This window comes from Kalmanozyma brasiliensis, assembly GCF_000497045.1.
Source record: "Kalmanozyma brasiliensis GHG001 unplaced genomic scaffold PSEUBRA_SCAF5, whole genome shotgun sequence".
Taxonomy (NCBI): Eukaryota; Fungi; Basidiomycota; class Ustilaginomycetes; order Ustilaginales; genus Kalmanozyma; species Kalmanozyma brasiliensis.
In genome coordinates, this window is record NW_015961988.1 from 94,812 (window position 1) to 116,773 (window position 21,962).

Below are 21,962 nucleotides of genomic sequence, written 5' to 3' on the forward strand. Positions count from 1 at the left end.
ATTTGCGGGCATCTTATTGTTTATTCACTCGGACGATCGGAACGCGACAGTCACGTATGCCAACCTCGCTGACGGACGACGCTTCGATCTGCAAAGCACCGGTGCATCGTCCTGCACTTCCACAAATCCAGTGTGTCCCGATGTCGCAATGGCGCTTGATTCCATCATATGCAGAGATCAACAAGAATGGTGGTGGGTATCAATACTCGTTCCGTCGCACCGCTGTGCTATGCGGTCTTTTCAGCGGCAGCCGCTGCATCCGATCCATCGCCCGACTGCTTTCCTTTGGCCCACTCGAGCGCTTGCTGCCTTTCCAATCCGTACGTCTCTGCGCGCATCTTGGCCGGTGGCTCCCTCAGCGCAAACGGATTCGGATCCTCCGCCTCCAACGACGCAAAGGTATGGTTGATGTGTCGATGCGTCGCCTCATCCGCCCTCACTGCCCTGATCACATCCACCAGCATCGCCTCATCTCCCAACTGCCAGTACTGCTTGGCGATCTCTGGCGCCGCCACATCCTCCCATTCTGGCAGCCTCCCTTCCTTTAGATCCTCCAAGATCAACGAATACGTCACGACCGCTTCCTCCTCCAGCACGCCCACGAAGCGATGCGCCACCCGCGGCGCCATGAGATAGAACACGAAGAAGAAGTTGTAGAACACGCCCTGGGCGAGCAGCGCAAACGTCCTCGCGATCCATCCGGGCTTGGCGAGCTCCATGAAGGTGAGCAGATGCATACGCTCGTTCTCGGCGTCCTCGAGCATCGTGTGGATCCACCCTTTATCGCGCTTCATGAGCCGGAGGGACTGGAGGTGGCGACAGGTCGCAGCAACCATGCCGGGAACGCCAGCGATGGTTTCGAGGAAAATGATGCGGTTGAGCCACGCATCGGGCCCGAAACAGAGTCCTTTGGCACGCATCTCTTGGAGCGTCATGGCGCCGTCACTCTGCGAGAGGTGGGTGAGGTCCGCGCCGGTCTTGTTGACTATCGCTGTTGTGCCTTGGGCTGGTGTCGAGCTGGCTTCATCCGAAGTAGTATTGCACTGCTTCAGCTTATCGACTTGCCTAGCGAGGTGCGAGGGCAGACCGACCGTCTTTTCGACATCCTTCTTGAGGGGTGGGAACTTGACGCCGTTGTGATCGGGATATCGGGTGGCCATGTCGAACACGGTGCGTGCGGCCGTGCACATGGCTCTCGCCACCTTGTCGCCCAACGTCTTGCTCTCGCGATGCACGACCTTGACGCTGTCCAGCTCGGTTTCCGAGTAGATCGGGTGGAAGAGGAGGTAGCTTCCGTCGGGATGGCGGAGACCGGGTGCGCCTGGACGGTCCTTTCCTTGCACGGCGGGTTTGCTGGGAGAGATGGTAGTTGAGAATGCACGACGCGAGGAGGAGGGTGCAGGCAGCGGATGGCGCGCTACGACGGTGAAGAAGAGCGCGACGGAGACATGGCGGTTTGCGGTGCTGCTCGTCGTGCGGAGCAGCAGGGCCGTCGCAGTGTGTACAAGTGGTGTACCCAGCGGCATGGAGTAGAGTTTGAGTGGTGGTTGTGTGTATGCTTCGTTTTGGTCTGATGGAGGATCGAATCCAAAAGTCGGTCCACGAGAGGGGGCTGATATACCTTTGACAGCCACCTCGTTCGGTATCATTCGGGGAGAACACCAGACACACGGACCAGCAATACGGGCCACGCCTTCGTGGTACCGCACTCAAAATGAGGCGGCGGAGCGCGAAAGCTGCCCTGACAGCTGTCCGACCCTAGCCGACCCGTTTGCTCAGCTGACGGGCTGAACCCTGCATCGAAATTAACCTTTTCCCGTGTTTGCCTTCATCGTTTCATAGAACTCGTTGCTCGGCTTGTGGCGTGTGCTCGCAACGACCCGCACTCACACGAGAGCTCGTCGAAGATGGCGTGGAGAACGAGCTGAGGCATATTGTGAGGTTCGGGGTCGGGGAGGGATTAGAGAGCGCTCCCTGAAGCCTCCGGACCGGTCTGCTAAGCCCACGTGTTGGGTTCGGGAGTCGCCGTGTGGGATTCATTTGACCGGCGCCACCAACTCGCATCTTCGATTGCGTCGATCGTCTTCCCGAGCATCGTATGCATGATCCTGCTCAGCCCATCGTTGCTGGACCGCTGGACCGCTCCGCCGCTCGTATTGCTCAACTCATTGCGAGACGTGAAGAGTGGAAGTTTCGTACGCCCGTATAATTGCCCGACTGCAAAAGGATCAAAGGCAACAGCGACCCACCCAACCTTGCGAACACCCTCAAGGAGGGAGAGGGCCAAACGAAAAGCCTCCGAAAGACTGACGACATCCCGCATGCCACCGCCACCTCTTGCTTCCGACGTTCCGAACGAGGAACGAATCAGATTGGGATGATTTGCTATGCATATGACTCGTCCAGCCTTCGAATGGCAGAGCGCTCTTCCGGTCCGTTTTCGAGGCGGCCCGTTCCGGAAGCCATTTCCTAAATCACTGTTACATCGAAATTTGATTCGGGCGATCCGTTCGCAGATCTCATCCCCCGCCTATCAGACCTTCTGGCTCTGCATCGCTTTCGAGCCCGCAACTCTCACACTGTGTGGACTCCGCCTCGATCCACACATCGTCACCAAGGCAGACGACCACAGCGACATCCAACCCAAATCTCACACTCGCAGTCCAAAAACACACACTCACACACAACGCAACGAAGAGGACCATGGTACAAGAGCGCTTTGGCATTGACAAATGCATGAGTGCTTTTTGGGTGTGTGTATGTGCGAAACAACGCCCTCCTATCTCAGAGAGTCATTGTTCCACGAAATGCGGTGTGTGTGGGTGTGTTGCAAGAGAGACAAAGAGACAAGGAAAGAGGAACGGGTTTACTTCTTGGCCTGAGCCTTGAGCACGTTCTTGACAATCTTGGCCTCCTCGACGAGGAATGCGCGGATGATGCTGTGCGGATGAACAGGAGGGGAGGAGATGGGATGGTTAGTACAGTGTTCGTGGATCTTGGGCTGAGATGTGATGATGCGGATGATGGGTGTGCGTGGTGTGTCGAAGATGCATCGCAGCGTGCAGTCGGTGTCATTGGAAGGTGCAGTCCAGCTGTGCCGGCGACGCATCCAAGCAAAGACCGCGCCGTCTGTGCCGAAGACAGACCATGCCAATCAATCCACCATTTGTGCTGTGAAAACTCACCGAGTGCGAACGCAAGACGAGCAGCGCGAACCGCCGTAAGCGCGCGAAACCGTCTTTTGACGCTTCGAGATGGTGCCAAACTCGCGGGGCCTGTGGGCCTTGATGCCGCTCAGGTCCGAGTGGCAGTCACCGCACTTGGGCACAGTGCCGCGCTTCTGGACGTGCAGGTATCGGAGGTGGCCACCGGGGGTCTTGACCACCTGGCGACGAGCCGACTTGGTGTTGTACGGGTTGCGCTTGCGGAGAGTGACACGCTCAGCCATCTGAATAGGTGAAGCAGGATGAAGGAGGGAAGGGTCAGTATGCGGTTGAAGGGATAAGGATTGGACAGCAGTCGGACAGCAGTAGCAATAGCAGTGGCGGGAGCAGAGGTGGTAGACATAGCTGACGGCTGGCGAACAGGATGATGTCGATACGAAAGGCGGTGCGCGTGGGTACGACGACATTAGGAAGATGCGAAGCGGACTGTGGGCCCGAGTGGTGGCCGACACGAGGACGAGGTGGTGAGAATGTTTGGTCGAGCCTGTGCCGCTTGTCGTGATGTTGGAAGGCCGAGACAAAGAGCAGCAAGCTGTTGACTCCCAATCCACCACGGGTCACGACTGATGTCGTCGCCGTCAGAGTCATGCAAGACAATGTCCAGCGGACAGCCCATCAAAAGCGCATGCTGCGGAGTGGCGGCGTTGTCGAACATGTGCCTGGCTGTGCATGATGTGTCGCATTGTCGTCCGCTTACGAAGTGGAAGTCGGTAGCGGTGCTCGAAACCCATCAACAGTACCCTTGCGTCCAGGTCGCCCAGCATGCCCATTTCGACTGGCACGGCAAGGCTAGGAGTCCAAACCACATGTGTATGTAGCCTGCAAGAGAATTACTGCTTGAGCATGATCGATCAAGCGTTCGGCCGTTGCTCTAGCGGTGTGCGTGGGTGCCATGCCATCCAAGCTTTGTGATCTGAACTGCATCCTCCGTACCTGGTTTGCAATGGTCCTACTGATGCCGGGTGGTGCCAGACCCAATGATGCCGCCAGAATGCTGTCGCGAGAGGCGATGCAGCTGTCGATATTGTCATGGTTGGTGACGCCTTCCTTTATGCTGACGGCTGTTCCATATCTGAGTGCTGCTGTCGCCTATCGATGCTGCCTGCTGATCCTGCTACCACACCTGCTGTCTACTGCTGTTGCGTCCGTCTGCTGCTGAAGATGCCGAGAGATACCAACCTTGACGAATACTTTCTTGATGAGGGATGGGTGAAGAAAGGGTTGGTGGGGAGAAAGGTTTGGCTGGGTAACGACGACGACTAGCAAACTGTCCTCGTGTGCGGCTGGCTGCTGCGACCTGGGAAGGATGGCAAACCTCGAATTCGAGAGAGACTGCTGTACTGTTGACTTTGTGCTCACTGCGTAGCCACTGTGCTCTGCTGCCGTCGAGGTCTGGAATTTCGACAGAGAGCCGTGTGCAGGCTGAATTCGAATGAGATGGCGCAGTCACGTGCGTCAAAACCAGAACTGTAAAAGTTTTTTAGTCGGCCTCGTCCAGCCAGAAACTATTTTTCGAGTGGCATCCAAGCATATAGAGGTCTAACACTTTGACCAATGCGGATCTGTGTCAGATCTGCGCGGAATCTGCCGATGAACAAAGTCAGAGCGGGTCCGCCTCGGAAGGCCATGCGAGCGAAAAATTGGCCAATCCGAGAAGAAACGACGTCGAGGCTTCATCACCATCATCTTTGATCACCTCAGATCCCTCCACCAACGCGGCCGCCTCTCCTTCCCTCGTCGCCTCGCCGCCATGGTCGCAGCACCAGCAACAGCGTCGACCTCACGTCTCACACGTCAACTTGGCGGCCTTCTCCTCTCCTCCTCATCCTCCGCCTCGTCCTCCTCACGGATCGCCCTGCCCGCCCTTGCCTCGGCCTCCCTCGGCAGCATCCGTCACTCGCACGTCGGTTCCGCACCACTCGATCTTCCTCCCTCAACATCCATCCAGATCTTGCCCTATCCACCGCACCCGAATCCATCGCGACCTTTGCTGCCCTCCCTTCGCCGCGCGCGCTCGGTCCTCGTCCAGGGTCCCAAGGGTGAAGTGCTCATCCCTCTGCACGAGTGTATCAACCTCTCTGACGCCGAATCCCGAATCTCACTCAGCATCAAGGACGATTCGAACAAGAAGCAGCGCGGAACATGGGGTCTCACGCGGTCGTTGCTCAACAATGCACTGCAGGGTGTGTCCGAGGGGCACACGGTGAGCCTCAAGCTGGTCGGTGTCGGATACAGGGCAAGCGTCGAACCCGACCCGCTACCGAGGAGGAGCAAGTTGGATATCGCACTGAGCGGGGAAAAGTCGTTCTTCGTGTCCGAGGCTGCGAAGCAGGCAGAGATCGAGAGGGAACAGAGGGCAAAAGACAGCGCGGAAAAACAGGGCGCGGTGAGGTTGCATATCCGACTCGGATACTCTCATCCAGTGCTGCTGCCGGTTCCGCATGGCATCAGCGTGCTCGTTCCACAGCCGAATCGGATCGTGCTCAAGGGTGCGGACAGGGAGCAACTGGGTCTGTTCGCAAGCCAGATCAGGAGCTGGAGGAAGCCAGAGCCGTATAAAGGCAAGGGCATCTTTGTGGATGGTGAGACGATTCGTTTGAAGACGGCCAAGAAGAAGTAGAGAGTAAGCAATGCGATATCAGCATCACCAGCAGCTTCCTGTTCAGTGTGTGTCTCTGTGCGCGTTTGAGGCTGCCTCCATGAGAAGACGGCGATGTATATATTGCTTGCGTATCTACCCATCGCTGAGGGAAAGCACCTCGTCCTCGTCCTCCTCTTCACTGTCCTCTTCAGCAATCGCGTCCGCCGTCAGCGTCGCATCTGGATCTATCGCATCGCTTCTGCTGGTTTTTCCTCTCGTCGATCTACTCTCCCTCACTCCCAGCGGTGACGCCTCCCTACTCTCCCCTTCCTGCCGCTCTTTACGCTGTCGATGACTGTCGATCGCCCACCGCCTCACCCTCCTCAGAATCTCGGCCTCCTCTTCGTCCGTATCCACCGCCTCCTCTCCCCGATCTTCCAGGCTCAACATTCGCTCCGTATCCGCTTCCAAGCTCTCCTCTGATGGGGGGACGATGACCATGGACCCACCCAAACTCTCGGCATCCGTGTCCACCCCCACCTCGCTTTCCGTTTGAGAATCGAAATCGGTCGTTGGGGGTGTTTCCAGCGCTCCCAACCCGAGCACCGGTCTCGGCGGGGGCACGACGTCGACGGTGGAGCTCGAGACGGACACTCGCCTGCCACGCCGACTGCGCCGCGAGAGAGGGTTGCGATTGAGCACCCAGGTGAAACGTAAACCCGGTCGGCTGAGATCGTCCTTGCTGAACGAGGGGCATTTGCTGACTCGCGCCAAGCAATGTACGATTAACCGCAGAAATGGATCGTGCACCAACCACACCAGCGCATTGGGTGTTCGTTGGAACTCGATCAGCTGTCCTCCCTGGCCGGACTTGATCGTGTCCAGTGACACCACGGGTACCTCTCCCGCTGACCCTCCGTCGAAGGGGGGAGTGGTGAAGTCGAATGCGGTATCGAGCAAAACTCGTCCCTCCTTTCGATCCGACGTTGAGGGGGAGAAGACGTGCACCTCGCCTTCGGACCAAACCCGTATCTCGCGCTCGACCAGCCAAATGAAGCGTTCCAGCTCTCCCGCTGTACCGTCCCTCACCATCCGATCCACTCCTCCCACCTCCAACCGTCTCAGCACACGCTGGGCATCCTTGAGACTAGAGCCAAAATGTCCCTCGTTCGCCCCCTTGGCATCGTGCGTCGGCTCGCTGTATCCCACTCTGCTGGAGGAGGGAACGGGGAGGTTAAGCTCCTTCTTAGCGACGGTCGCTGGAAACGTCGAACGGATCTCATTCGAGTGCAATCGATAGTCCTTGATCGTCGGTCGTACGGCATGCGGGTTGGCCAGCAAGCGGGCGTTCTCGGATCGACGCTGTTTGCGACGTCCCTGTTGCGGTTCTTTCGCCGGCAAACGCGTGCGCGTGTTGCGTGAGGGTGGATAGGAAGAGGAGGATGCACGAGGATGGAGTAGGTACGAAAGGTGGTTGGCTTGGGAGGAGCCGTTGCGTAGGATCGAAGGCATCGTCATGGGTATCGCACCCGCGACTGAGGAGGTGGGCTGCGGCTTGGGAACACTGGGGGTGGTGGCGCCATGGCCCGTGTCGAGCGTCGCCGGGTGCAGTTGAAGATTCGCCTCTTCGTCCATGGTCGCTTGATCTATGGTGTTCTGAGCTTGAGATTCCAATTCGCTGTAGAACAGGCGTCGATCTGGTCTGTTCTCGATCTGTTGAGGTGATCGTATGCAGCTGGATGTCGTCGATGCTGAGAAGAGGGTCTTGAATATGGCACCGTGCGGGGTGCATCTGACTCCACCCTTTCCACGGCTCACGTCAGATTCGGCGAATTTTGCTCTCCGGCTTGCAGGCCCAAATTTCACGCCGAGATCCGGGACCATGAAACGACCTTTACATTACTATCGTCGTTGTTTCTACATATCACATTGGTGTCTCTGCAGTCAGAGCCTTTGGCGTCGACAGAAGCACGCAGTGTGCCGGAGAGGGCGGCGCGATATCTACGATGGGCGAATCTTGACCTCCATTGCCGAAGGTACGCGCGCTGAGGCTCCCCTGCGTGTCGTACGTCCCTCCCGCCATGGATGCGTCTTGACTGACGCCGCTCAGCCGCGATCCCAGCTGCAAGTGGAGTGCAGCGAAGAGTCCACGTCGACGGCGCACCTGCGAGCAAGAGGTGGTCGATTTGGCCGAAGTTCCTGTCCCAGGCCGGGAGCTGAGCCGGCGCTGATCGAGGACAGACCGGGTTGTGTCGGAAGTGATGGTGCAGGCAGAATCGGCGGTGTCCGGACGAGCTGCTGTCACGTAGGTGGCTTCAGGAGGTTCGCGACAGTCAATTCGACTCTCAGTGTGGGAACATTGAGCTTTGGGCTCCATGACGCTTGGCGAGCAGCGATCGGAGTCGTGCGCGGCAGGGTCCTCTTTCGACGAGATTCCGCTCGAGCTCGCTGCAGTCTTCACGGCTCGGTACGACTTGACATCTATATGGGCCGGCGTCTGTCCATCATCGATGCCCGTGACGTCCCCTGCGACTGACTGACAAAGAACAGCTGGTCCTGCGAGAGGCTTCTCTTCGTGCAGTCGCTCCGCAGTCTGCCTGTCTTCGTTCGATTTCAAAGCGTTCCTCGCCGATCCTCTGCTGCTCATTCGAGGCGTCAGGCCGGCTGCTTCACCAAAATTCCCTCGCGAGAAGTCAGGAGGCGACAAGGTCGTGAACAGCCTCGCCGACTTCCCAGATGTCTTGTTTCGTCCTTTGCCCTGCCCAAAGATTGGCTGATGCGCAATGCACCCTGACGCAAAGTCCACAGCGTGTGCATAGTCAGTATCGTACCCGTGCCTGTTGCGTGGTTGAGATGCAGACCAGCTTGGAGGAGGATGGTCGATCCCTCGCTTGCTGGAGCGAGGAGCGAAATCGCTCGCGGCACGAGTCGAGGCGGGCGAGAGTTGGAGTCTCTCGCCTCGATAGACGTGGTCCGGAGTGGACGCTGCTTCGTGGAAGGAGCCCAGCAAGGCATTGGTGTTGGAGCCGGAGCGAGTGTCGAGGGCCGCTCGGCGTAGGGACCAGGAGCTGGAGGCTCGTAGGCTGTTGGTATCGGACCGACATCCGTGCGTCACCATATTGGTAGCTTGTTCTGAGAGAGCGAGAGCATTCCCACCGTACAGAGCGGTTGGTGGTCGTGCTAAAGCGGAGGTTTCGTCGTACAGATCGATCACGCATGGTTGCGATGCGTCTGATCCCGGCTCCTTCTTGGTTTGACCAACATGGCCTTTGTCTCGCACGATGAGGTGAAGAGGCTGGAGACTCGCACCATCGTCTTGTCGGTTACGTGCTGCTCCCGGCCTACAAAGCGAAGCGGAGATGAGATAGACGACGCTGATGGCCAACGACGCAGCACAAGCCGTGTACGTTAGCATCTGACTCGTCTTGTTGACTGAGACGTTAACCCAAGCCACGCTGCCAGCAGCTTGGCCAGGTACGGCGTCGATCTTGACACAGTGAGGGGCGAGCGGCCGGACCAGATAGACCGCTGTTCCGAAAGCGGGTGGGCTCTTCTGTGATCCTAGCTGCGTCGTCGGTGGGGGCGTTCTCGGTCCAGTGGCGGCTGTGATGTTGGGCATCGCCCCTGGTGTGGGAACAGGTAGCTTTGAGGAAGTCACCGGGTGAGAAGGCCCTTTCGCCTGCACGTCGCAAGGGAGAGTGGAGAGCCTATCGAACGTCATCGCAGACGCCACAAGGAAGCAGAGCGCTCTGCAAAAGTGAGGAGAACGCTTGCGAGACCCCTCGGTAAGCCGCCGACATGCAGAAAGCTCTTGAGCGACGATCAGGCCGCTCAGGCCGATGAGAGCGGTGCTGACAGCGGTAGAACGGATCGTGAGAGGATGTACGAGAAAGTTGATGACAGCTGCGAACCACAAGATGACGACTCCAAGGAGGTGGATCGCCATGCAGGATGCCGACGCCATGTTCGTGGACGGTGAAGATGGTGTCCCCGAGGTCTGCTTTGTGACTTTAGCCAGATAGCTTGGCCTGCGATTGCTCAGGAACGTGTAACGTTGCTGGCATGGGACTAATACGAGACCAGCCCGTTCCGTAGATTGCGCCAGGCAATGTGACAGGTAAGCGTTTCGGAGCGACAGTAAAGCTGCCGAACGTGATGCTTCTGCACAGCAGAGTCGAGCAGGACGCAAGCGGTAGTAGAAGAACGCAGACATACGCCTTGCAAGCTGCGTACTTCTTTAATGGCGAGACAATGGCCGGCTTCATACAAGCGACACGCGCGGCAGCAATCGATCCCACAGAGCGGCGGCCATACCCTTGTCTTGGCACACCGGCATCTCCGGTTCCTGAGACGGCAACCTGCCCTCAAATGAAAAGAGACTTTGCCGTCAGCAAGGCTTGACGGGTCACAGAAGGAAACAAATTTGATCATCGACGTCGTGCTCTTCGTGGTTCAACGCCACATGAGATGGCAGCTGCGATAGCCGTCTCATATGTTGCTGCCCTTTCAGGGACTGCCGGCATGTGTTGATGTGTGGGTTGGAGGCGAACAATGAAAGTGGGTCCAGCCACAGGGCAAACAAGCCCGCATCAACAGGTATGAAGAGCACATGCATCCCTCCTCCATCTTCGGAGAACGGAAGTCGGAGACGCAGGCTGTACGGAGCGGGGCAGGGCTACTGTAACTCGAAGGGTGGTGAACCCACCAACACCGTTGCCGCCAAGATGGACTTTGCCGCACTACGCAGTACTACGCAGTCGCGGCGGAGCAACCGAAGTTACTTTACTGATCCGCTTCATTCTTTTCGCTAGTTCCGAGGTCATTTCAGGGCATCACTTGTTGATCAATGACTGTCGTTGTTCTCGGTGAGGATCAATCTTGCCGACTAATGACGACAGGCATAGAGCCGACCTAACACGCTACTGAGAACTAGCCTTCAAAAATCTACAGCTGTCAAATCATGAACGCCGCAGCGCGAATTCCGCGGCTGTCAGCAGATCTCGCCAAGAGCCATGGCGGATGATTCGTCATTGCGCTTCGACAGCACAGCCTCGGCGACTTGTTTTTTTTCCTTCTTGAGCCTCGCACAGCCTGCTAGAACCCTTTCCCCACCTTGTCGCTCGCCACCATGCTCGACGAGCACAGCCGACTGCGACAGAAGTGCGGGCTGTGTGTCGAGACAGTGCGATCTAAGGATCGGAATTGAAAGGCATCGACTCCGGCTATTCGACCCGTGTGCCTGATCCACTCCTGATTCGTGTCTCGAGCCCTCTGAGAGTCGCGAGAGCGGTACGTGCTGTGACGGGCGTCGAGCGCGAGGCTGTGGACCTTGGCGCGGCAAGGCAGATGGGCGGGCGTCAGGGTCTTGCCAAGGGCATTGTGCGAGCACGGCCCGTCCTCTCCTCGTGCATAACGGCGTGCGTGACGGAATCTGTCTCCACCTCAGTCGACCGTCGAGAAAAGTCTCATAAGTAGCCTCTCCTTTCATTCCCTTCCCCTACCAATTCACCATCACCATCTCTCACACCCGCAACACCTTCCCAGAGAGCATCTCGCCTTTACAACTCAGCACCATGTCGTACTATCCAGGCGGTCCCTCCTCGAACCAGTCGTCGTATCCCGGTGGCCCGCAGTCGTCGTACCCCGGCGGCGCACAGTCGTCCTACCCTGGCGATCCACTCGCGATGCCTTCGTCCGGCGGCTACCAGTCCTCGTACTCTGGCGGACCTCCATCATCCTACCCTGGCGGACCTCAGCCGTCGTACAACAACGGATCCGGCTATGACTCGCATCAGAGCTACAACAGCGGACCCGGCTACGACTCGCCACAAGGCTACAACTCGAACTACGGCCCGCCTTCGAACCCGAACCAGTCCTCGTACGGTCCTCCTTCACATGCAAACCAGTCTTCGTATGGCAACTCGTCGTCGCCTTCACCGTACGCAGGTCAGCCACCGCAACAGCAGGGTCCGATGCAGTACGACCAGAACGGCCAGCCCATCGAGGGCGAGCGCGGCATTGGCACCATGGCCGCGGGAGCCGCTGCTGGTTGGGCTGGTAACAAGATGACGGGTGGTCACATGGGCACCTTCGGCTCGATGGCGAGCGGAGCCGTCTTGGCGCAGGCGGGCAAGATGATTTTCGAAAAGATGAACGATAACAAGAAGCCTCACAACGGCGGATACGGTGGCAACCCCTACGGTCCTCCTCCCGGCGGTCATCACAATCAAGGCGGCTTTGGTGGCTTCTTCAAGCACTGAATGTCGTAGCGTCCGATCTATACCCTGTCCTGCATGCAGTTTCGTTCGATTGATGTTGCTTCCTCCCGTTGTCAAATACTCACGAGTTTCACGTTTCGCTATAATTACAATTCACAATGTCCGTCCTGTTGTTCATTGGTTCTGCATCGCGAAAGCATGAGTTCATGGCTTGACAAAGTTGGCGACAATGTTGACATCTTTGCACTCGCTGTCCTCGAGCCGGGCCACTTCGTTGCCGTTGACCACTTTGGTGATGGTAGGAATGCACTTGATCGCATACTCTTTGCGGAACCTGTTGTCTGGCGTTTTCCATCTGAATCGAAACAAAGCAGAGTGACGATGTCAGCTCGATCGCCTCTCATTCTTTGCTTCGTTCTGGGTGACGACTTACTCTGGCTTCTCACCGACAAGCACGATATGGCCATCTACGTTGCTACCGCCAAACACCTTGTCGACCGCAGGCTGCGCATCGACGCAATCGGGACACCAGGGTGGGGCGCCCGAGCTGAAAAAGATGAGGAACTGAGGCTTGTCCCCTGACGAGGAGGGCACGTCGTTGGATGTTGTGATCGTCATCTTCGATGTTAAGGGAAGCGGCTGAGATGATGGAAGCTGAGCATCAAGATCCAAAAAGCGAGCTCTAAAAAATGTCACAGAAAATCAATTTGTAGCGCACGGGCAGAGCAGCGCTTAGAAAAGTGTTGGTCTCGTCTGAACTGAATCGGGGGTGAGTCGCGTTCCTCTGGCGCGGCGCGTTGATTGCTCCTGACAAGCGCTTTCCTTGCAGGTGTGGAGGTTTGCTGCCATTGCCATTCGAGCTTGGCTGAGCACTCACTCCCTTCTTCCACCACCACCATTGAACGCAAGCAGCATTGGACTCATCGTTTTCCCTCGTGGAGCGCTCGCTTTCGTCACGATCATCGCTCTCTACAGATACCCGCGCTGTCTGTGCGCACTCGCCAGAGGTACGCTTCTCCGAGCCTCGACCCTCTCTTTCGCCGGAAGCACAACTCGACTCTCCCCGTCCTACCCCCGGAAGTCTTTGCATTCGCTTCAGCGCTTTTTGACCATGTCGGCAAGAAGTACACTCTCCAAGCGAGATGCGAACACGCTCGCCTCAGATGCGGACGGCACATCGCAAGCAGGCGCAGCGAAACGAGCAAAGACGGGCATAGCTCTTCCAAAAGACGATTTCGACACCTCGGATCAAGAATTCGACGAAGAAGCCCTCATAGCTGCAGCAGAGCAGGCCGAGTCTGCTGCGTCCAATCCGCCGTCCTCTCAGCCAGATCCAGCGTCGTCGCAGCCATCTTCAGCGGCAAAGTCTTCAGCGACGACAACAGCTCTCGACTCTGCCGCCGTCTCCGCTTCGTCTTCGACACCTCGTTCATCCCTTCGTCAAGCCACGCTCACTCCGTCCAAGAACGGGTCGACCATGAAGCTATCCCAGTCCTCCGCCCCGTCGGCTGCCACTCCTTCCGACCTAGTCCCGAAACTGCAACCACCCTCCGACCCTCCCGCCGACCCACTGTGGCTCGAACGCCAAACCATGTCTCCCACCTGGCTCTCCATCCTCCGCCCCGAAATGGAAAAGCCCTACTTCAAGACACTCAAGACCTTCCTCGCAGCCGAAGACAAGGCTGGCAAGAAAACCTACCCACAACGAGAGCTCATCTACTCGTGGTCACGCCTCGTCCCCTCCCCGTCGCACGTGCGCGTCGTTGTTGTCGGGCAAGACCCGTACCACGGACCCAACCAGGCTTGCGGTTTGTCGTTCAGCGTCCCCAAAGGTATTCCTACGCCGCCCTCGCTGAAGAACATATACAAGGAGCTGGCGAGCGAGTATCCAGGCTTCAAAGCGCCGAATCATGGATGCCTGGATGGGTGGGCCAGGCAGGGCGTGCTGATGCTCAATGCGTGTCTTACCGTCTCGGCTGGTGCTGCGGGGAGTCATCACGGGAAAGGCTGGGAGGGGTTGACCAAGCATGTGTTGAAGCGGATCGCGGATGAAGCGGCGGGGTCGAGTGCTGCGAAGGCGGCTAATGCGAATGCCACGGCCAACTCCAAGATCGCTACCATGTTTGCCAAGGTGCAGAGCAAGTCCACCGACAAGGAAGAGAATCATTCCGAGCCATCAGCCAAGGTCGAGCCGAGAGAGGACGGTGATGCGCAGCAGAGCAAAGGCGTCGTCTTTCTCGTTTGGGGCGCTCCGGCGGCAAAGACACTAGCAGAGGCAGGCGTGACCGACAAGAGTGCCAACATTCTCATTCTCAAATCGCCCCACCCTTCGCCGCTTTCTGCGCATCGCGGATTCTTGGGCAATGGACACTTCAAGAAGGCCAACGAGTGGCTGAAGCAGCGCTACGGCGAGGAGGGCATGATTGATTGGGCGAAGCTATAACCCGGGCCGCCTCTCATACTCGGCTCGACACAGGAACAGCAGCACAAATGCAATACCTTGTTCTCATACATCACACAGGGTGGGACACGACGTCAATTTGCGCATTGCGAGGGGAATCAGCCGGTAAGCGGCCAATCGAGCATCTCTCCAAAGTTCCAGTGCACACTCTTGACCTGGGTGTACTCCTTGATGGCATCGACACCGAGCTCCCTTCCAATACCGGAGCTCTTGAATCCACCAAATGGCACCGCATTGCTCACCACCACGTAGTTGTTGACCCACACCGTCCCCGCCTGGATGGCGCCGCTGACCCTCATGCACGTGTTGGCATTCGAACTGAAAACGCCGGCGCCCAGGCCGTAGCTCGTGTCGTTGGCCAGCTTGATCGCCTCCGCTTCGTCCTTGAAGCTGGCCACCGCGAGGACGGGACCGAAGATCTCCTCGTCGACGATCTTCATCCCGCGCTTGCAGCCCGAGAAGATGGTCGGTTGGACGTAGAACCCTTTGGCAAAGTCGCCCGTGCCCTCTGTCCAGGCGCCACCGCCGATCTCGACCTTGGCGCCCTCGGCTTTGCCGGACTCGATGTAGTCGAGAATCCTCTGTTGATGTCGCTGCGTGATCTGGGGTCCCTGGAAGGTTTGCGAGTCGAACGGATCGCCGATGGTGTGCGCCTTGAAGGCTGCGACGAGCTTGGGGAGGAACTTGTCGTAGATGCCCTCTTGGACGAAGAGGCGCGAGCCGGCGGTACAATCCTGGCCCTGGTTGAAGAGGATTCCGAGCGCGACCCAGTTGACCGCCTGATCGATGTCAGCGTCGTCAAACACCACCACGGGCGACTTACCGCCGAGCTCGAGGGTGACCTTCTTGAGGTTGGACTGGGCGGCACGTTGCATGACGCGCTTACCGATGGCGGTGGAGCCGGTAAAAGCGACCTTGTCGACATCCATATGGCCCGTGATCGCATCACCCACCACCGGGCCGAGACCATTGACAACGTTAAACACGCCCTTCGGCAGACCCGCCTCGACCGCGAGCTCGGCGATCTTCAACGCCGTCAAGGGCGTCTGTTCCGCCGGCTTGAGCACTACACAGTTGCCCGCAGCCAACGCAGGTGCCACCTTCCACCCGAGCATCCCGATGGGGTAGTTCCACGGGATGATCTGCCCGCACACCCCCAAGGGCTCGAGACGCGTAAAGGCCAGCTTCTCGCCCTCCTTCTGCTCGATCGTCTTGCCCTCGATCTTGTCCGCAAGCCCGGCGTAGTAGCGGAAGCAACCGGCGGTGTCGGCGATGTCCATGGTTTCGGCGATCCATCGTGGTTTGCCGTTGTCCAGCGATTCGAGTTCGGAGAGTTCCACGATGTGTTCTTCGAGCAGGGAGGCGAGCTTGAAGAGACACTCGGCGCGTTGGGAGGGAGTAGAATTGCGACCCCAGACGGTGTTGTATGCGGTTCGTGCGGCAGAGACGGCGAGATCGACGTCCTCAGCGGAGCCAGCGGAGACGTGACCCAACGAAGCACCCGTCGCCGGGTTGATCGTTTCGAGTGTGTCGCCCGTGACCGAGGGCACAAAGGCATTGTCGATGAACAGACCTGTGGGGACGGTGAGCGTCTTGCCCGAAGGCGAGGCGATGCTGAGCGTGGAAGAAATCGCCATGTTGACAAAGATGCGATGGCAGAGTGTGTTGGTGTAAGGATTCGAGGAAAGAACGTGGAGGAGGTGCCGAGAGGTATATATGGAATCTGCGCTTGCCCGATCGAGGATGCCGAAGAAGCGAGGCCTTATCTGGCCGCGTGCCCGGCACCGGCGGTCAACGACCAAGCCAACCTGCCGTGTCTGCGTATCGAAAACTTCGTAGCCGCCACCCCATGTCGAGCTGCTCGAGCAGCAGGGTCCGGCATCGACATTGGCCCGTGTGCTGCTTCGAGGAAATTGGCGCGCTACCCGCGCTAATCGCGCCTGCCGCGACGATAGGGTTCGCAGCGAAAATCAAGACTTACACAGGTGCAGTGCCCAAAGCAGGACGGACCCTGGACGCAAAAACAGCGCGCCGGGTAGAGACACTCGAGACGGGCCTAGGCAGGGCCAGGACAACCTACGAGGGTAGCTCAACGATGCTCTCCGAAGGGCAAGCAGGCGACGGAAGCTGGCAGGGGAGCGCTGTGTTGCGGGCAGTCGATGCGTAGCCTGCAGCCGTGCGAGGGACAGCGAGCCACGCGACAAAGCAATTGGAGTAATGGCTATGGAGCGGCTTCGGACGGAATTCCATCCTGCTATCGATTCAGGCCAGATAGATCATGTAGGCATGTTCATCGTCGAACACTTGACTGAGCCTGGTGGGACACTCCGACTGTTCAGCTGACCGCAAGCGTCGACATCGTGACGGAAGAGCGAGGCGACGTTGTCCAAGAGGCAAGCCCGGCAATCGGAGCCAAAGCTGGGAGCTGTTCCGAGTGCCGAAGCCGAGCACTCTTTTGGCTGAGCTTGCGTTTCATTTGCCTCGTTACCTGTTGCTGCACCTCAACCATCAACCGGCCATATCCCGCTAGCCTTCATTTCGCCAAACGTTCGCTTCTGCATCTTTTGCCAGCGTCAAAGTCAATCCGGTGGGCACTGCTGCTGAGCTTGCTCCTGCGCAACCCAACCTGTCCTCGGCAGCCCTTCCGTGCGCCCTTCTTTTGCACCGGTCCTTCGGTACCGACCGAGCGGCTGCCAGATAAGCGGTTGCTGCACGGAACCACGGCGATCAAGTAGTTGCCGTGAATCCCGACTCGGCTGCTCATCAAACATTTGCTGACATCGGACGGCTTTCCACATCACCTCGATCGCAAGCGCAGCTGTGCATCCACTGTCGTCCCTTCCATCGATGTGCTACAGGTGCGCGTGAGGTATGACGTCTCAATTGACCCCTTCCGACCATCACCATCCGTCACATCTCGATTCTCGACCGACAAGATAGCCCAGCAAGCGGAGCGGTCATCTTTCCACCATGTCTTCGTCCGGATCGAGCTCAGCTTCGGGCTCCGGATCCCCTGCCGCTGCCTCGTCGTCAATAGCAGCAGGCTCAGCAACACGACAGCTGCAACAAAACGTCTCTTCCTCTGATCTGCCACCTTTCATCAGCAGCACCAACGGCGATTCGGGAGCGGCAAGCTCGCACAACCTCGACGCCGATGCATCCAACCAGGCCAGCACCAGCGCATCCGTCCCTCTAGCAGGCAAACGATCCCGCTCCGGCTGCCTCACATGTCGAAAGCGCAAAAAGAAGTGCGACGAGACGCTCTGCGAAGAGACCGGAGGCTGCTGGCGATGTCGTAATGCGGGGTATCAGTGCGAAGGCTTCCGAAGGGCGCCGGTCGTCTTTGCGCCTGGTACCGCTTCGTCGTCGAAAGGAAAGCGGACCAAAAGATCTCCCGAGGCCGACTCGCCAGGCACAGGCAGTCGGGTCAAGCTCGAACCGGGGGCGAATGGATACGGCAACGGGCTCGCAGATGCGCAGTCGGCAGCATTAGGCCATGCCTCCTTCACATCCGTGGGAGCCGCGGGCGGCATCGATCAGGAGAGCCTCGACATGGCCAACAGTCTAGCAGAGTTCGCTGGTCTCGCCACGAGTTCAGCTGCTTGGCCGCTCGCCAACGACATGGCTGCCACCGGCTCCCACGATAGCATGTCCAAAGACGCCACTTCGACATCAAACTTTAAGAACGGCGCACCGTCTTCCTACACCTCGTTCGCGCACCCGTCCATGCTTCCGCCCGCTCCGCAACGGCCTCTTCCACCCGACTCGTCGCTGCTTCCTCTGCAATCCCCCATGATACCCTGCGAGATCGTCGGCGACTGCCTCTTTTCCGGCCACCACCTGTGTGCCTCTTGCTCTGCCGTGGCAAATCGACTCATGCAGCCCGACCCAGCGGCCCTCGCCGCGCTCGACGCCGACCTCGTGCAAGTCGCACCTTCGCTCTCCACGCCCACGGGATCGCGCCACCATTCCCCCGCCCTCGATGGGTATACGGACACGCACGCTGCCGCGCACCACGCCAACGCGAAATCGCGCCTCGTGATGGAGTCCCTCATCGGGTATTACAGCACGCTCATCGTGTGCTGGGTGCAGGGGTGTGATGTGCGCGGGCTGGAAGCATCGACGCTGTTCCGTCAGCTCGTTCCGTACCTCCTGGACAGCGTCGACAAGCATCCACCCCTTCGACTGTCCATCGCGGCCGTCACGGCCGGCTATGTCGGTGGAGCGAGACTCACCTGGCCCAAGGACGTCGTTGCCATCCATCAGTGGGCGAACACGCTTCGAGCCGACCGAACGAGCATCGCCGACTGCGTCAAAGCGAATCTCACCTTTGGCTTCCCCGGCACACCGGATACCATCTGGTCTGCGTCCCCTGGATCGGAACCGCATGGCAAGGGCGCGCTTTCGCCGGCCAACGTCGAGCGTCTGCGTCGCGCCTCGTCCACCCATGCTACGCTCGACGATCTGCTCGTGGGTCAAGCGCAGACGTTGAAACACCTTGCGGTGCGATCGCTCGAACAAGCCGTGGCGGACTACAAAGCGAAGACCACCCGTGCGATGGGAGTGAGTTTTACGGAGAAAGGCTTCATCGCCGAATGCGTGCATGTCAACCCGCTGCTCATGGCCTCGCTCAACATCGCCATCTACGCCTTCGCCGAGGAGGGGATGACGAGCTACTTCGAGGAGGCAGCTCGAATGCGAGGACTCATCGAAACGCTATTGGGCTCTTTCCCACCGGTGAACCTGTCCAAGTTGACGAGTCACGAGCATTTGGGTTTTCGAACGTATGTCTGGTCGGATGTCACCACTGCCATCGCTTGCGGGACGCGACCGCATCTTCAACTCGCACTGTCGACCTACATCACCGACGTGGATGTCACCACGAGTTCGCAGGATCTCACGTTCAGCATGATCGACGTCATCCTCGTTGCGTTGTCGGACATTGCGCGGTTGCGATACGAATTCGATGGAGGGGACTTTAGCCGCACTGCCCGACGCCAAGCGGGGGTGCCGATCCCGCAATGGGTGCGGGATCGAGCTAAACGCATCCAGGCTCGGGCCGAGTCGTGTCGGATCAAAGGACCTCTCACTACGGGAAGCGCGATATGTGCTGTGATGACCAAAAGCGCATGCATCATCCTGATTCACACGCTCATCTACCGTCTCGGTGCGCTACATCCAATCATCGTCAGCCTGCTACGCAGCATGTTGGATCTGTGGACTAGCGCGGGGGAGAAGTACTGCAAGAGTGTGGGGTGTAGCAACTTCAACCTCCCCATGTTCGTAGCGAGCTCCGTGGCGGTGAGCGAAGAGGACAGAAGGATCTGCGAAAGCGCCATGAAGGTCGTCGGCCACGAAGAGGCCGGTCCGGCGAGCGGAAGGGAGTTGATCAGGGAGGTGTGGAGGAGGAACGATGTTACGGGTGTTCCTTGCTTTTGGACGGATGTCGTTGCCAGTGGCGAGTATGCGGTTGCTTTTTTCTAGGTCACCGTGTGTAATGGTTCATATCTGCCTAACAAGGTGCGAACAACGTCGGGTTCATGCTGAGGACGATGGTGAGGAGGAGCCGGCCGAGAACAGCTCCCCCACGATGAAAGATCGCCACAATGTCTCGCTCGTCCTCGAGGCTGGTCCGAGAGCAGGGCTGATCCTTCAGACAGTGCAGCCTCATCTCTGGACCGTCTCGGAGGGAGCCTATCCGACGACACGCTCCATCAAAAGTCTTGGCGAATCACAAAGAGGCTTATCTACCCCGCACTCGCTTTACGGTCGAGCGTCGTCCTATCTTAGCATACGCCATAGCGTTCCTGAGTCACGATAAGCGGAGCTGGGTTCGAAGCAGCGGGCATGAATCGCAGCGACGGAGGTGGAGCGACGTCGTCCGTGGTACCGTATCGGGTTGAACGGGTTCAACGGGCTTCGCTGCATGGACGACGCAGCATGTGAGCTCATTCTGCGATTGCGCACGTCCCAGTCGAGCGCGACGTTCCTGCATCGCCAGGCGAGAAGCACCACCGACCTGATCAGAGACACGAGAGGCAGGGGGGAGGGGCGTGGCAGAGGATGCGCATCGTGACGCGCCCGATCTCTACATGGGGTTAGCCATGGCAGCGCTTCATGAGCACCAAAAGGTGCCCGATTCGACGCAAGCGATTTGGCTTTAGAGCGACAACGCCAAACCCGAGCATCCGACAGCCTTCGCAACCCAGTCTCGGAGCGAAGATATCCGAAAGCTTAGCCCAGAGCAGAGCCTGTCACGTACTGCCTGACTGAAAATTCAAGAATCATGCGCCAAGAAGTTCGCCTATTTCCGTGCTTCTTTGCCCTCTCAAGGCATGAGAGCCAAGGAAGGCGAGAGCTTCCATTTTGCGGACCTCTCTCTTCCGTCCGCCACGCGAGCCATAGACGGTTTTGCCCGAACGATGGTGGTTGACCGCCTAAACTCGTCCCTTCTCCTCGAGCCTGCGACTGTTCGGTATTGTCGCCGAATCAAATGAGGCTCGCTTGGAAGTGTTGGAAGTGTTGGCGTTGGCGTATCAGCCAGCTAGCAGTGAGTTACCGCAGTAGCGCACGTACAGAAGCCCACTTTCGTCAGTGGCTCATACCATGTCGGTCCCTCTCCTCGTCGAACATCGAAAAGCTTTTTTTTGCGCGAGAAAAGTCAGCGATTCAAACTCAACCAACGGCTGAGAGTCGGCCGAAGGCATCCTGCAACTCCGCTCTTCTTCCTTTTGAGCAGAAGCATCAGCGAAGCAGGCACAGTAGAAGGGCAGTGGGTTGCGGACTGGGAAAGGGCAAGAAATGCCCGCCTGGATTCGGTCGTCTGCAGGTGGGCATGCATGCGAAATTTGCTTGGCACAGCACCAAATTGCTCCGATCTGGCATTTGGCCGCACAAAAGGAACCCAGGTTTGATCGTCGAGCAGAGCGGAACGACGTCCTCCGAGATACCGTCGATTCGTACCATTCCACCACCTCTGTCAGATGACTTGTCGACAAGATGGTGGCTCGTCCAATGAACACCTCGGATCGGTCAACTATCTGATCAGTGCGAGACCACCTCCGCCATGCAGGAACCGTGCAACGTGGAATCGAGAGACCAGCTCGAGATCTCGACGTGGGCTAGCTCGCTCGCTCTCAAAACAAGCTGGCAATTGGAATATGCTGTTGGTGGAGCCAACGTCTTCGTAGCTCGAGGCGATCAGAGCAGCCAACGGAGAAAGGGCGAGCCAGGCAGTAAGCTCTCACCGATGGCAACCAGTGAAAATGTAGATGGCGCTGCACCCCGCAGTCTCGTTCGCAGCCCCTCGCTTAGCAATCAAGCTCGAGCGGATACCTGACTGACTGGCTGACTGGCTGGAATGCTGGCTGATAAGACTCGGTTTCTGGCCATTTCATGGGAGCGTGTTTCGATCGGTCTTCGATTTTCTGGTGCAATTCATGCGTCCTAGAGCCGCTCGCTTGTATGGCATGGCGTTC

General features: G+C 58.3%; 9 protein-coding genes across 9 annotated transcripts; 4 read left to right on the forward strand and 5 right to left on the reverse strand.

Moving 5' to 3' along the window:
• Window positions 1-227: 227 nt before the first annotated feature.
• PSEUBRA_005097 (Alternative oxidase) lies at window positions 228-1,526 on the reverse strand (the record flags this gene model as incomplete). Its single annotated transcript, XM_016438573.1, has 1 exon — window positions 228-1,526. The coding sequence occupies one exon, from the start codon at window positions 1,524-1,526 to the stop codon at window positions 228-230; it is 1,299 nt and encodes a 432-aa protein (XP_016290409.1).
• Window positions 1,527-2,866: 1,340 nt separating this feature from the next.
• PSEUBRA_005098 (Ribosomal protein L34Ae) lies at window positions 2,867-3,448 on the reverse strand (the record flags this gene model as incomplete). Its single annotated transcript, XM_016438583.2, has 2 exons — window positions 2,867-2,939; window positions 3,186-3,448. 2 exons carry the CDS (start codon window positions 3,446-3,448, stop codon window positions 2,867-2,869), a joined length of 336 nt encoding a protein of 111 aa, XP_016290410.2.
• A 1,526-nt stretch (window positions 3,449-4,974) lies between these two features.
• On the forward strand, window positions 4,975-5,844 carry PSEUBRA_005099 (Ribosomal protein L6, alpha-beta domain protein; the record flags this gene model as incomplete). Its single annotated transcript, XM_016438565.1, has 1 exon — window positions 4,975-5,844. The coding sequence occupies one exon, from the start codon at window positions 4,975-4,977 to the stop codon at window positions 5,842-5,844; it is 870 nt and encodes a 289-aa protein (XP_016290411.1).
• Window positions 5,845-5,958: 114 nt separating this feature from the next.
• Window positions 5,959-7,440, reverse strand: PSEUBRA_005100 (uncharacterized protein; the record flags this gene model as incomplete). Its single annotated transcript, XM_059465522.1, has 1 exon — window positions 5,959-7,440. One exon carries the CDS (start codon window positions 7,438-7,440, stop codon window positions 5,959-5,961), a length of 1,482 nt encoding a protein of 493 aa, XP_059321609.1.
• A 3,938-nt stretch (window positions 7,441-11,378) lies between these two features.
• On the forward strand, window positions 11,379-12,065 carry PSEUBRA_005101 (uncharacterized protein; the record flags this gene model as incomplete). Its single annotated transcript, XM_016438559.1, has 1 exon — window positions 11,379-12,065. One exon carries the CDS (start codon window positions 11,379-11,381, stop codon window positions 12,063-12,065), a length of 687 nt encoding a protein of 228 aa, XP_016290413.1.
• A 162-nt stretch (window positions 12,066-12,227) lies between these two features.
• PSEUBRA_005102 (Protein of unknown function DUF953, thioredoxin-like protein) lies at window positions 12,228-12,641 on the reverse strand (the record flags this gene model as incomplete). The annotated part of the gene is made up of 2 exons (XM_016438580.1): window positions 12,228-12,378; window positions 12,457-12,641. 2 exons carry the CDS (start codon window positions 12,639-12,641, stop codon window positions 12,228-12,230), a joined length of 336 nt encoding a protein of 111 aa, XP_016290414.1.
• A 493-nt stretch (window positions 12,642-13,134) lies between these two features.
• PSEUBRA_005103 (Uracil-DNA glycosylase-like protein) lies at window positions 13,135-14,466 on the forward strand (the record flags this gene model as incomplete). The annotated part of the gene is made up of 1 exon (XM_016438571.2): window positions 13,135-14,466. One exon carries the CDS (start codon window positions 13,135-13,137, stop codon window positions 14,464-14,466), a length of 1,332 nt encoding a protein of 443 aa, XP_016290415.2.
• A 116-nt stretch (window positions 14,467-14,582) lies between these two features.
• On the reverse strand, window positions 14,583-16,121 carry PSEUBRA_005104 (Aldehyde dehydrogenase; the record flags this gene model as incomplete). Its single annotated transcript, XM_016438575.1, has 1 exon — window positions 14,583-16,121. The coding sequence occupies one exon, from the start codon at window positions 16,119-16,121 to the stop codon at window positions 14,583-14,585; it is 1,539 nt and encodes a 512-aa protein (XP_016290416.1).
• Window positions 16,122-17,454: 1,333 nt separating this feature from the next.
• Window positions 17,455-19,968, forward strand: PSEUBRA_005105 (Zn(2)-C6 fungal-type DNA-binding domain protein; the record flags this gene model as incomplete). Its single annotated transcript, XM_016438563.1, has 1 exon — window positions 17,455-19,968. The coding sequence occupies one exon, from the start codon at window positions 17,455-17,457 to the stop codon at window positions 19,966-19,968; it is 2,514 nt and encodes an 837-aa protein (XP_016290417.1).
• Window positions 19,969-21,962: the final 1,994 nt, after the last annotated feature.